The sequence below is a fragment of the Cololabis saira genome, chromosome 9 (assembly GCF_033807715.1).
Source record: "Cololabis saira isolate AMF1-May2022 chromosome 9, fColSai1.1, whole genome shotgun sequence".
In the NCBI taxonomy this organism is placed as follows: domain Eukaryota; kingdom Metazoa; phylum Chordata; class Actinopteri; order Beloniformes; family Belonidae; genus Cololabis; species Cololabis saira.
Genome location: NC_084595.1, coordinates 9,637,216 through 9,652,280, shown reverse-complemented (window position 1 = coordinate 9,652,280; position 15,065 = coordinate 9,637,216). Strand labels below are relative to the sequence as shown.

The window sequence follows — 15,065 nt, the reverse complement described above, 5'->3', positions numbered from 1 at the left end:
TGTTGAGTTCATAAGTTATATTTTTCTGTTTTACTACAACTGTAGCCTATGGCCTTGGAGGCACAAATATATTTAGACGTTTTCTACAGACTTTCTGTTTGCACTTTTGTTATTGCACTAAAAATGTGCACTGTTGCAGAATGGATGTGCTGCTTTCTTTAAACTGTTTTATATTAATTTATACAATTTTAAATTAAGCAGGACGTTTCTGTTTAAGAAAGATACTTATTTTATTCAGTTCATTTTGTTATTTTGTATTAAAGTGAACTGCTGGATTATAATTTGTTTTCCATGTGTTCATGGCATTCAAAAATATGCATCTAATTCAATTCAGATTCGAGTCAAATAGTTAAAAAAATCGTTTCACTCACAAAAAAGGGGCTAAAAAAATTCACCACGCCAGGAAGGGTGAAGGCAGTCGATGAGGTGTCCCTTATTTATTTTTCAGGGAGTTGGCAACCCTAAGTTGCCAACAGTGCAGCCAGCAATGCTCCGGGACCCCCGGCCCAGGGCCCCCTGGAAAAGTGGAAATGTTGAGAAAAAAGTCGAAATGTCGAGATTAATGTTGAAGTACAATTTCGAGAAAAAAGTCGAAATGTTGAGAAAAAAGTCAAAATGTCGAGGTTAATGTTGAAATGTTGAGAAAAAAGTTGAAATGTTGAGAAAAAAGTCGAAATATCGAGATTAATGTTGAAGTACAATTTCAAGAAAAAAGTTGGAATGTTGAGAAAAAAGTCGAAATGTCGAGATTAATGTTGAAGTACAATTTCGAGAAAAAAGTTGAAATGTCGAGGAAAAAGTAAAAATTTCATGAAAAAAGTCGAAATGTTGAGAAAAAAGTCAAAATTTCGTGAATAAAGTTGAAATGTTGAGAAAATATGCTAAATTAATCTCGACATTTCGACTTTTTCTCAACATTTCGACTTTTTTTACATTCTTTTACATTATTGCTGGCTGCACCGTGCAATGCTCCGGCCCACCCCGGCCGGGGTCCCCGGAGCCCCCCCGGCCCAGGGGCCCCCGGCCCCGGGCGCCCTGGGCCCGGGTCCGGGGGTCCCGGAGCCCCCCCCAGGCCAGAGCCCGGGGCCGGGAACGGGGGCCACTGGGCCGGGGATCCCCGGAGCCCCCCCGGCCCAGAGCCCAGAGACCGGAGCCCCTGGTCCGGGTGTCCCCGGAGCCCCCCCGGCCCAGAGCCCGGGCCGGGGGCACTCGGCCGGGGCCCCTGGGCCGGGGTCCCCGGAGCCCCCCCGGCCCAGAGCTCCTCCTCCTCCTCCGTGTCGGAGCGAGTCATGATGGCGGAACTGTAGACTGCGGGAGAAGCAGGAGAAGCACCGCCCGTCCTCGCTGAGCAAGTGTACATAGTTATTTATATAATCCGGCCGCCGGGACGTCCTTCCCCCGCTATGACCCGCTGGATTCCCACTAAAAAAGAGAAGTACGGCGTCGGTAAGTGCGGCTGTTTTCGCCTGCAACGCTGGTGTTTTGGTTTTGGGGGGCAGGCTGGCAGCAGGGAACTCCCAGCAACATCAAGACAAGCGGCGTGAAGTTGGGAAAACAAAAGTATTCCTTACTGCATACAGGCTGGAAACACGATCAAAACTTTTTATTCTCAGCCTTTTTTTTTCTCTTCCACTTCAGGAACTGCGACATTTCTCCGCCTTGTATGGTCAGTGACCGCTCGGTTTAGTAAGAAATAACTGACTACATGAGGGATAACAGATAAGAGTTCAGGGATACCGCTCTTTCTTGTGCGTGAGCTTCCTAACAAGTCCTGCTGAAGTTAGAGTGAAATGAAATTGGGTCCAAAAGTTATTTAGCCATCAAGGACTTTTGCAGAAACTTCTAATGGAGCCACATCTGGGAGTGCAATGTCTGGCAGGTTATGCAGACGAGACAGGGACTGGTTGCACAATGTTGTTACAGGGTTTGCCTTGTAGTTTGAAATTTGTAATTTATTTATCCTAAAGTTTCTTTTTTCCAGACAAAAAAGTCTGGAAAAAAAGAAACTTTAGGATATTTGTACTTTATTTATTTCAAAACAGGGACAGTGCACAATAAGATTGATTGATTGAAATCTTTATTTCGAGCATACAAAAAACAAATACCAAAAAAACTATTACACAAAACAAAAGAAAAAAGAATACAAATAAACAGTCATTAAAGAAAATCAAAGGGAAATAAACCTTAATGCCCGAAAAGGAGTAGGAGGAAGTAAAAAACTTATTGGGTCCTACCCCCTTGTTTCTATTTCAATTTTGCTTGAAAATAATAAAAAAAAAGAAAAAATAAAACAGCAAGCTTTACTTTATCAAAAAATTATACCTGTTATTACCATAAGACATTAATCTAAGATATGCATTGTGCCAGGTTGTAGCAGCTTGCTATTTTCCACCTGTAGTCCCTGGGCATGTTTGATGGAATAGTACATAAAAATTAGTATAGAAAAAGAATAAATAAGTAAAAGAGCAGAACAAACCAAAGAGACCATAGATTAAATAGATAAATAGAAACATGGAAGCAGATTCAACAGAGCATGGGATCTGTCAGATGTTGGCACCTAAGATTTAAAGCTAGGCTTCCCCTTCCCACACACACACACACACACACACACACGCACACGCACACACACTTCATAAATGTATACACACTTGTCTTGACCGTAACCAACCTTCCAGTGTTGTGATCCAGGTTCCATGTTTCTGTGCTCCTCAGTAATTGAACTCTTAGATTGCTATATCTTGCAACAGTAAGGTGTGGCCGTGTTACCTGCGTTAGTGTGGGATTGTTAGTGCACATGCTGCTGTGCGTGAATGTGCATGTTATCAGAAAACCCTCCACACCCTCAAGGTAAATCTAACTGTTTCCTCAATGAGAATTCCCAGTAATGACTTTATTGCCAGCATTAGATGTGCTGTTATAGGTTATCGTTGGCCCCAAAGCTACGGACACTTGCGTTAACTTTTTAAAATAATGATTTCCTGATCTCTTTCACGGCGCAATAAATGTGCTTCACGTGAAACATGTGCTGTCAGTGAAAAGACCTAGTTTCTGTGGAAGAAGTATAAATCAGTAGTGTTGTGTAAATAACCTCAAGCCGTGACTTTAAGATGTTCTTATGTGATGCTTTTTGTGCCGGGTGGCTGTTGATACAAAAAATATATGAACCAACAATGTCAGTTTGAGCTCTGGAGCAGACGCACACGCGCCTCTTGGCTACGTACGACCTTGTTTGAGCGCTTGATGTAAAGGACCACTTTTATGATTATCCCCAGATCTCAGTGTGACGTTCAAATCTGCCGCCCTGCTGCAGCGCGTCGCCTCCACCGTCTCCTGCCGTCCCCCCAAACACAGGCCAGGAGTCACTGACACTGTACTTAATCCTGAAAATGCCATCGGACCTTGTACAAGGGATTACATTTTTAATCCGATTAGTAAACCATGGCTGCGCTCATAAACAGGCGGCAACATTTTTGGGGTGAAAGAAGAGATTATTAGATTCATGATAATATCAGTCATACCATGCTTGCTATCATGGAAATGTGGATAATATGGGGCTTAAGATGTGACATTTAAAAAATATATATATTTACTGTGACACCATCATAATAATAGGATAGCTGCTTAATTTTTTAATTCTAAAAAGATGCACTCCACTGGATATTTCTATGATGTATTGAAGTCAGGTCTTGGAAGGAGAAAATGCATTTATGGCTCCAGAAAAGGCTCTGTTGAGTTTGATGAATCACCACAGGTGATGTCATTTAAGCTGACTTCAGCTGATGAGTTGAGTGAGGGGGGAAGTAACCAGATCGCAGTGATTTGAAAAAGAAAGTACACTCTCTCTTTCAATTCTCAGGTTTTTACGTGTCGGAGCTTTATAAGAACAAAAAGAAAAACAAACAAGCACAAAAATAAGCATCTGATTTTGAGGTAATCGTTGTGTACGGTATGTCTCTCACGTGCTCATTGTCGCTTCAGTTTATGCATAATAGTAGGGCTGGGGATCGATTCAAATGTCAAGAATCGATTCGATTCCGATTCTTAAGATTCCGAATCGATTATCAAGATTTGATTCGATTCGATTTGGGTTAGTGTTTCTAAAACTGTCTTTTGAGCTGTTGCATGAATTATATGACTGTAGTTATGCAAAATATTACTACTAGTATTATATTGAGATTAAACAGCAAGTATTGGCAGCTAATGATGCTGTAAGGACCAATCAGCTCCCAGAATGCTGATAGAACTGAAACAGAAACATCGTGGGTCAGAATTACCAAACAGATCCAGGGCAGCAAACAGAGACGGATGAAATCGGTTTTATTTTTTCCCACATTCTGTTTTTATTTGTTCCATTTTCGATCTATTTTGGTTTTTAATTTTTGAGCATTTGGTTTTTAGCATTTTATGCAAATGTAACCCCAAGACAGTATATAAAGTAATGAAATATAGACAATTTATGCAATTATAACTGAACACTTTAATGTTTTTATACCTTTAAACATATTAAAAGGCAAAAACATGGCACCAGTTATTCTCGTGTCCAACGAAACATTCCTTTTTTGGGGATAAACAAAGAAATAACCAAAAGTTGTAATGAAAAAAAAAACATAAATAAATAAATAAAAAAAAAAAAATAATAATAATAATACAAAAAAAAGATCTTTAGACATATGAATCGATTTTTAGGAGTTAATATGAGAATCGATTTAGAATTGAGAAATCGATTTTTTCAACACAGGCCTACATAATAGCTCTTTTAAGCTCCAGCCATGGCACGTCACTGAGTTTGAGAAACAAACTTTGGCTGGACTGTTGCATCACCATCATTTTATTATTTTTTTGTTTTTCTGTTGGAGATTTGCTGATGTGCTCGGAATGGTTGTTGTTTTACTTCAGTAAGCAGAGGAGTTCAGGGCTGATTCAATGACAGCCCAAATCCCGTGGCTGCAAAACAAGCCTGAATCACTGCCCTCCCACTACTGTGCTCGTTAGCCAGCGTGGGATATTTGTGCTGATAAACTGCGTTTGATATTTGAGACCAAACACAAGCATCGTAGCTGTTCCACTTTGGTCTCACCTGGCCAAAGATTTGTTCAAAAGCAGCACTGCCAACCTTCCCTCAGACATACCGCATTGTTCTTTTTAATTAGAAAAGCTTTCTGTGAGCAACCCCTTTGCAAACAAGCTGCAGTAGTGCTGTGTGTGTTTTGAATTGTACTGTCAAGAACATTTAATATTCTAACTTGGGTCTGTGGAGCCTGAGATGTAGCTGTTGGGGTTTCTCTTTGCAATTTCCTTGTGCATTGCACAGCCTGACCTTGGGGTGAACTTACTGTGACATCCTCTTCTGGGAAGATTGGCAGCTTATTTTTTTTCTTTATTTTTAACGACACATCCAAACTCAGTTTGAACAGCGTTGCTTTTTACCCCATAGGAAAAAAAAAGCAAAACAAGATGAATGTGAGACATTTATATCCATTACGGCTTCAAGTACCGCTCTTGAGCTCCATCCTCTTGTCCAAATAAAACAACAAAAAAACCCACACAATACAAAACAAGAAGAATTCACTGATTGCAGTTGTTTGCAAAAGAGCAATTTTTGTCAAATTGGTTTCATTTAACCAATTTTTTTGTACTTTTGGTTCCATCCGACAAAAGGAATTACTCTATGGCCCGGTTTCACAGACAAGGCTTATATCAAGCCAGGATTAGGCCTAAGTCAGACTAGTAAAGCTAGGTAATTTAAGTGGCTTGCATGAGCGTGGCTTACATTTGTCTTAGTTAGTCCCAGACTGTGGAGTCCTGGAGTAAGCTTAAATGAGAACACCTCATTAGCTTAAGTGGGAGCACAGTCTGTTAGCTTAATGGTGCTCACAAAAACCTGGAATGGAATTGAGGACAGTTTTGCTGGAGGGAATTTTGACACCAAACATGGTTGAAGCTAAAAGAACACGCTCAAAGAACTATACTGAGTATGAAAAAACTCTACTTAAACAAATTGTGGGAAATCATGCTGCTATTGAAAGTAAAGGTCATAGTGCTGCTATTGAACATAAGAAGAGGAGTGCTTGGGCTGCCATTTGCAGTGAATTCAACTCAAATGAAAATGAAAATCTAATGAAATTAGAAGAGAGAGCTGTTCAAATAAAGATGCAAGAGATAGCTATGTAATGTAATGAAATATGTTATGAAAATAAATGTTTTCTCACTTGACAAGAGTGTGAGTATTGTAGTCACCACAACCTACATTTTAGAACAGCCTTGGTTGAGTTTCTCATTTAATTTTTCAGCACACTATTTATATATGTTGTACACAACAAACACTATTAAGGCAAAAACAAGCCATAATCAATGCATTCCATGGTTAAATGTATCTTTTTTCTAACTGAAGTGCTGTAATGTGAAAGCAGCTCTGAGTGCAAGTCCTCGTTGGTTATTTTCTGCCACCGGCATGGGCACATCTGGATCATTCTGGTCTTCCATTGGAGGGTCAGGATTATTATGCTATGCAATTATGCTGCTTCAGGTAGTTGTGCAGAACAGTTGTAGCAATGATCACCTCGCAGCATCTTCTTGGCTCAAAACGAAGTGTATTGCGTAAACACTGGAATCGATTTTTCCACACTCCGAACATACGCTTGACCATCCCTCTAGTGCGAATATGAGCTCTGTTGTATCTTTGCTGCTCAGTTGTTGTAGGATGTGGCCAAGGTGTGAATAAATAGGAGCATATCCACTGTCACCAAGTAGTATTCCAATATGTTGCCCTCTCTTAAACTGAGCACACAATGAAGAGTTGTGAAAAATCCTTGAATCATGTGTTGCTCCCTTCAAACGGGCAACAATGTTTGAAAACTCTAAATTGGGAGTGCATACAGCCTGAACATTGATGGAAAACCAGTTCTTACGGTTCCTGTACTCCTCAGCATCAGGAGTTGATGGACACTTGATTTCAACATGACATCCATCAATACAGCCAATCACTCCTGGGAAGTTCCCATATTCGTAGAATCACACTTTATAGTTGGCTTGCTCAGCAGCATCAGGGAACTTAATGTACAGATTTCTCAGTTCACAAATGGCACTGCAGACATTGGCCCGGTTTCCCAGATCAGTTAAGTAGTTCTTAACAGCGAAAGACTTCTTTCAAACCATCTTAAGGAGCCTGTGAAAGAAGTATTTCGCTGTTAAGAACTACTTAACTGATCTGGGAAACCGGGCCATTGTGAACTATTCTACACACTGTTGCTTCACTGATACCACACAAATCACCAGTTTCACGATGAAAGGTTCCAGATGCCAAGAATCTCAAAGTGATCAGAACTTGGACAGAACTGGGTACAGGCCTTCCTCTTTGAGACATGGAGGAAAGTCTTGGCTCAAGCAAAGTAATTATCTCCAGTACATCTTCTTTGTACATACGAAAGCGGTCTCGGAAAGTTATTTCATCAAACTGATTCAATGGATTACTCCTATCCACAAGTATTTGTCTGGCTGGCCTCTGTAGCGAATATTGGTCTTCATTTAGGTATTCCAAATACTCCATGCTCCCAAACCATCTGTGCTCCCTTTCACAAACAGTACTAAGCTGAAGTTAAACCTGCCTCTTTGCAGGATTAATATAAACTTCAATTTAGTCCTAGAGTAGCTCTAATCCACCCTCTTGCAATTGGCTTTGTTTAATCCAGAACAGACTAAATCTATGACTATTTTAAGATATGTCTGTGCAAGTGACTTAAAGTTAAGCCAGCTCAAACAGCATTTTAGTCTGAGACTAGGCTTAAGCCTTGTCTGTGAAACCGGGCCTATATCTCTTAAATCCCCTACATGTACTAGTTTTCTGCCGGCTACGTGACGCATTGATGCAGTCTGCAGGAAGTATCCTACTCAGTGTGACACATTTCAGGCTTCGTCTATGAAATATTTGAAAAGTCTCTTTGACTATGGAACATTTCTGATCATCCAGTGGCAGGAATTCAACAATTTTCTTGTAGCGGCTTGTTGTTTTTGATTGCAGTGAAGGATAGCAGAGTCTGGCCTGATTGGCTGTGATGTCTCAAATTTGAGCAGTTTTCTCTTTGTTTGCTTCATCAAGTTGAACTGGTTCTAGGTCAAATCTCCTTCAAGGTTTTCAGTCCCAGATGTTTGGGCAGCTGTTCTTTCACAGCTTATTTTTGCTTTACAGATATAAGAAAAGGTAAGTCTTGGGTCCCGCTGAGTTTTCTTGTGGGCGAAATCAGCAACAGCTTTGACGGAAGAGTAGTGTTTAATAGCAGAGTTACAATTTGTTTCCCTTTTCAAACAGCACACAATGTGAGTCTAACAGCTTCACTCCCCCTGCAGTGCCGCGTTGCAAGGATTAGGCTCTTAACCAAAGGTGTCAGAAATTGTAATTCTTCATATTAAAAATAAATAATGTTCTCTTATTCTCCATATAAAAAAAGGAATCTGATGGTTAAAACTTATAATGGTTAAAACTAATTGAGTACTGCAGAAATGTGGAAGGATCTTACTTATTTTAGAATGCGTATTTTCCCTGTAATTATTGGTAAATATTAATCTTAATATGTATTGATTAATGGGATGACTCCACTTACACCATACAGGAAAAAGGATTGTGATTTCTTACATCGTTGAACACATTTACAACAGGCTTTGCATGCATTCATGTTTTTAATTAACTAATATATATCCATGAATGCAAGGCTTAGATGGACTGCCTGTCATGGGAAGAAAACACTTGTAAAATATTAGGCTTAATCAAAGTTGTTTGGGTGTTTTTAGATGCTGGGAAATGCAGTTTGACCCTTTAAAACAACATGTCAGCAGGTTCCTGTTAGTGAAAACCACCTGCAGCATCGTGAAGATCCGTGTGGCATCGGGAACCTCCTAACAACAGAGATGCCGTTTATTAACTGGAGGTGGTGATAATATCTCATCCTGTTCAAATCTGGTGGCAGAATGTGTTTAAAGTCTAATTGCATGTATGAAAACAACAACATAATGATATAATATTAATGCAAGGAGAGAGTCTTGTCTTCCAATGGTTGGTTATGCAATATTTAGGTGCACAAATCGCCTTTGAGAAAGAAAGAGATACAGCCTTATGGCTTCACTAACAGAAGAAAAAAGAAATGGTGTGTTTGAGTCAGCAGAAATAATCCGATATTACGGGAATTTAACAACAGAAAACCTTGAACAGCAAATTAATACGACCCCTGTAGACAAACTGAATCAATGTTCAAACCTCTGATCTAAAGGTTATATTTCTGCCATGTCTGCTATGATTTGAAGGAGACCTATTATGAAAAACACGTTTTTTCTTGCTTTAACATATATAAAGTGGTCTCCCCTCAGCCTGCCAACTCAGAGAAGGAGGAAAGCAACCAAATTCTGCAGTGTCTGTACAGCCGCCCGGATGAGCCGTCCAGTGTGATGTGACTTCTACGAGCCTTTCAGATTCTGCACATGTTCGTTACGTAACCAAAATGCAAACCACGCCCACAACTATAAAACCATGTAACTGCATGCGAGCGTCCGACTATCGCGTCGCACTGCGTGACATCGGACGCTCTCTGTCCATCTCCCTCCAGCAGCTGCCACTTTATTGAGGTTTTTGTAGTGAAAAAAGGAGGAATCATAGAGATAACTTCTCATTTCAACTAACTGGATCAGCCGTTCCTCATCCATGACTGTTTCCTACAGCGCTTTCAACCGGCTTTCAACGCGAGCGACAGGAAGAAAATAGAAGCAGGGCGTCCGACAAATGTTCAGCTCAAAACGGCGCACAGCGCTGCATCGCTGCATCGCTGCATCGCTGCATCGCTGCGGCCAGTTAGGACAGTCCAATAGAAAATAAAGCAATGGAATTGATTTTGTCGCTGACGCTCGCTCGCATTGCATGCAGTTATGACACGGTGTCAGGACACGGTGTAACTCCGCCGGCCGGAGCTTCCGCCATTTTTTCGTAGCGGTGTATTGCGTCATTCAGGCAGCCAATCAGCACAGTTCCTCATTATCATAGCCCCGCCCACTCAGAATCCCACATAGATAATGAGGTTAGAGAATGGGAAGATAAAGACATGGTTTAGAGGCTGAATTTCTAATTTATTTAGCAAAAACAATCAAACGCTTGTTTTTAAGACATTCAAGGCCTGTTTAAAATAGGGATTAGATGCCATAATAGGTCCCCTTTAACATTTCAAAGTTTGACATTGTTATCTGATCTGCCTTAACCAACCCTAAAAATCTAGATATTCCACAAGAGGTTTGTCAGTGTTGCTTAATAACTCGATAAGGCAGCAGGTTCACCGGCTCTGGTTACCTGCACGTCACTGTCAAAGGTTAAGTAGAAGTCAATGACCAGTTAATTATCGGCTATGTCCAGAGTCGCTTTGTCTTTACTGCGATGAGCGACGTTTCTTCTGCTCGTCTAAATAAGATAGCTCTCCACAGTCATTTGGGATCTGGTGCATTAATGTACAGAAAACCACAAAGTTCTTCTTATTATAAGATTTGCCATAGCTTGCATGTAGACTGACAGTGTAGTCGGTACTTGAAATGTTTCTCATATTATCCAACTTAAATTGCAAAAAGAGCAAATTATTCTCATATATTAACGTAATGTAAAACTTTTCACATGAAGTAACACTACTGAAACACATGAGGCATGTGAACTGTGCAGCTGTCATTTCCTGAACTTATTAGCAAAGGTGCTCCAGAAACACTGAGGATGAATAAAGTCCTGTAACTATTAGTAATTGAAAGTGTCCATGACACATGGGACTTTTGGGTTCTTTTAGTCAGAAGTCTATGAGAGTGTCGTGACTCTGCTTTTTAATGCAACTTGTCAAATCCAGTGTTTGACTTATGTTTTGTTGATCAGTCTGTGTACATGAAGCTACCTGATGCCACATCATTTGAGTCATCATTTTAAATTCCTGCAGCTTACACGTTGTGTAATTGTCTCTTATGCACCAACAAATGTGCTACCTTACTCTTCTGTGTCCAATTATCGCTTTGCCTTTTACTCAGGAAATGGCCGTTCAAACCATTAAAGTGAGAAAACGTATTTTTATACTTGCTGTCAAGTAAAAAAAATCAATTTTTTGTTACATTTATTTCACGGCATGAAATGCATGTCAAGAAAGTTTCCCTAAAGTTATGAACATCTCAACCTAATTTTCTCCCAAAGATGCTACTCAGAGTAAAAGTGCTGGAAACAAAAGAAGTCCTGAGATTTCCATCTCATCCCCAGATAGCAGTTGTCACATCTGTAATTACTCACCTTGCAATGTCGAGCCTGATTGCAGGCAGTGATTTGGAGATAATCAGGAGAGGGTCAGACATGATTTTACCTGAAATTCAGATTAATTATTTGAATACTGGAGAGGAGTTTGTCTGCTTTATTCTCTTTTAGATAAGATATGCGTAATATCTCTGTTAAATGTTGCAGCAGAGTTTTTTTTTTAACCTCAATTATAAGATTAAGCCTCACACTAATGTAATTTTGTCCCTTTTTACACTATTAGCTTTGAACTTAAGATTTGACTCTCTGATATATGGGCTACCTTTAAGGACTTATTAGCTGGAGCACGGTTTTAAGAGCTGCAGATCATTTTCTGACGGTAAGTGGGAGGCACAAAGCCTTTCAGCTGGGGTCTTTACTTTATTATTATTATCATTTTTGTGGGGAAATGCTGCTTGAGGAAATTTGGCTCAAATGCATGCTTACATGCTCTTACCTTAACTGTGTAGTGTACGTCCTCCTGGTCTGGGAGCAACACATCATACTTTATAAGTGCACAAATGTTGTATAGGATACTGAATGGTAGCTCAATGAAGACAACATATTATTGATGTAATGTTTGTGTCCTTTTGCTGGCCTTTCTTAATGGGATGATTTAAAAAAAAAAAAATATATATATATATACAGGACTGTCTCAGAAAATTAGAATATTGTGATTTTCTGTAATGCAATTAAAAAAACAAAAATGTCATACATTCTGGATTCATTACAAATCAACTGAAATATTGCAAGCCTTTTATTATTTTAATATTGCTGATCATGGCTTACAGTAGGGCTGGGCGATATGGACCAAAAGTCATATCTCGATATTTTCTAGCTGAATGGCGATACTCGATATATATCTCGATATTTTTTCTGTGCCATAATTGGGGTTTCCCCAAAGCATTATAGCATAGCATCTCTGTTAGCTTCATTTTTTTCTGAGGCAAACCCTTAAAAAAAGTTTTAATACAAAGCCTCGTGCCAAATGTCACACAGGTAAATTTATTAACAGAGGTCTACACAATATCAAAATGTATAAAACAAATTAAATAAAAATAAACTTCCTGCATATATAGAATAAAAATGCTTCTTGAATAAAATAAAACAAATATCCCTTTCCTGCACAACAATTAAATTAAAATAAATAATTTTAAATAATAAATAATTAAAATACACTGTACAATAACAGGCAGACTTTTCAACTGAGGTTGATAGTAACAAAACATTTGTGCAAATCTCAAATAAAACATTCAAGTCAATTTGTCACAAAATAAGATATATCAAAATCATTAAAAAAAAAAATTATTATTATTATTTTTTTTTTAAATGATATAAACGATATTTTCTCGTACCATATCGCGTTTGAAAATATATCGATATATATATTCAAATCTCGATATATCGCCCAGCCCTAGCTTACAGCTTAAGAAAACTCAAATATCCTATCTCAAAAAATTACAATATTCTGGGAATCTTAAACTGTAAACCATAATCAGCAATATTAAAATAATAAAAGGCTTGCAATATTTCAGTTGATTTGTAATGAATCCAGAATGTATGACATTTTAGTTTTTTTTAATTGCATTACAGAAAATAAAGAACTTTATCACAATATTCTAATTTTCTGAGACAGTCCTGTATAATTTGGCTTTATATCAATGGAAACTGTGGCTTTTATTTTGGTTTCATTGTGCTCTGGCGCTGTGGCATTTCATCTGTCTCATATTGAACCCTTTCTAGAATAAGTGTGAAGGTTATTGAAGTGTCTTTCAGTGTGTTTTGTATTATATTTGTTTTTCATGTAAAAAAAACAATGATTCACTTGATGTATTCTTATTTATTTACACTTAAAACAGAATAGTCATAGTATGGTTTGCCTTGAAACTGAAGCGCCAGTGGGAAGAATAGATTCTCATAGCGTGGTGTTAGCAATGATGGGCTGCCAGCAGCTGCTCAAACTCTTCGGCCGTGGTGTTCGTTAATTGTTGTCTAATCTAGTTCTGTGTTAAATCCTTTAGAGAGCATCAAACTGACTGCAATTTAACGCTAGAATGCGCATTAACTTGAACCCATGCCGATAGAGCTTTATTGAAATTTACAGCAGCAGCGACATGCTCTGTATTTAAAGTTTAAAGTGAAGGCTGGGAGACTGCTCGGAGTTGCAGTGAGGGGTTGGGTTTGCCAAAGCCGGAGTATTGCGTTTAGTTTGCACAATGTGGCATTGCAACTTGTGCACAATGTCTTTTTTACCACAAGTCTGGGTGCTTGTCAGCTCTGTAAATGGACTATTGTTTGCACCTTGCATGACTACAGGCTGATTCACTGTAATCTGTACTTCAAAGAATGAACCTGATGCTCCAAAAGCTAGAAAGTCTTATTTGTACTTGTTCTTCTTTTGATGAACCAATAAAGCTTGTAATTTTGTGCAGGGGCGTCAATTGGGTATGGCAAGGTATGGCAGCCGCCACACCTTTGCTTCAAGGGTTAAATGTAAATGTTTGTTTTTTTAAATACATTTATGGAATAACTACAAATGCAAATAAGAGCAACATGATCGATTTCACTAGTAAAACATATACACTGCAAAAACTCAAAATCTTAACAAGAATATTTGTCTTATTTCTAGTTATAGGAGCATGAGGCAGGATTGAGGCAGGATTTATGAAAAAAAATGCGTATACGTTTTAAGTTTTCTAATAATAATGTCAGATGAAGCGTTCCAAACTAAAAAGAATGAGCCCTTTACCGTATCTCTCCTTTGCCTTGAACAGGCTGTGTGCTGCAAAATGTGCTGCAATTCGGACTCCGAATTTCCCGCGCTGTCCTGCGGATGTGACGTCACATGACGCTGCATGCACGTTCTCCCCGTTCTCCCGTGCCGGCTTCGCTGTTGGCTGCAGTACCCCCGACGGCCGTCGTGGCGAAGGGTGGCGCTAGAGAGTCTCATTTCTTAAAAGGAGCCTCATGCTCCTTTAAAAAGTCTAATTTTTAGTCTCATTTTAAAAAAAAAATCTCATTACATTTAAGACAAGACTCAAAAACAACCATTTTCACCTGTTTCAAGTAGATTTTCACTTAAAATAAGTAGAAAAATCTGCCAATGGAACAAGATTGTTTTGCTTGTAATGAGAAGATAAATCTTGTCCCACTGGCAGATTTTTCTACTTATTTCAAGTGAAAATTTACTCGAAACAGGTGAAAATGGTCAAATAACATTTTTCTGGTAATGACTCTTGTTTTAAGTGTAATGAGATTTTTTCTTTTTTTTTTTTTTTTTTTAAGATTTTTTGGGCTCTAGTGGCCCTTTATTGAGATGCAGACTGGAAAGGGGTAGAGAGAGAGAACGGGGAAGACACGCAGCAAAGGTGCGCGGGCTGGATTCGAACCCGCGACAGCTGCAGGAGGAGGACTGTAGCCTCAGTATATGAGCCGCCGCTTAACCCACTGCGCCACCGAGCGGCCCTGTAATGAGATTTTTTGACTAAAAATGAGACATTTTAACTAGTAATAAGACAAATATTCCTGGTAAGATTTTGAGTTTTTGCAGTGAGTGAGACTGCATTTGAAAAAGTTCCAATTTTCTTGACCACACAGATAAGCTACATAGCAGACTTCTGTGATGAGTATTTGCTGGACGTGTTGATTGATACTCTAGTTAAGTTCTGTGACTCGTAACCTTGCCATACCTTAGCTTGGACTGAATTGACGCCACTGATTTTGTGCCACAGCCATACTCACTTTACAAACAACTGCAGTAAGCACCGCTGAATGTAAC

General features: G+C 39.1%; 1 protein-coding gene across 1 annotated transcript in view; it reads left to right on the top strand.

Moving 5' to 3' along the window:
• The first annotated feature begins 1,299 nt into the window (after positions 1-1,299).
• Positions 1,300-15,065, top strand: part of dock5 (dedicator of cytokinesis 5) — a 79,154-nt gene continuing 65,388 nt past the window's right edge. Inside the window, 1 exon segment of the mRNA XM_061730410.1 lies at positions 1,300-1,446. Within this exon segment, the coding sequence (XP_061586394.1) occupies positions 1,404-1,446 (43 nt within the window). The 5' untranslated portion in view covers positions 1,300-1,403.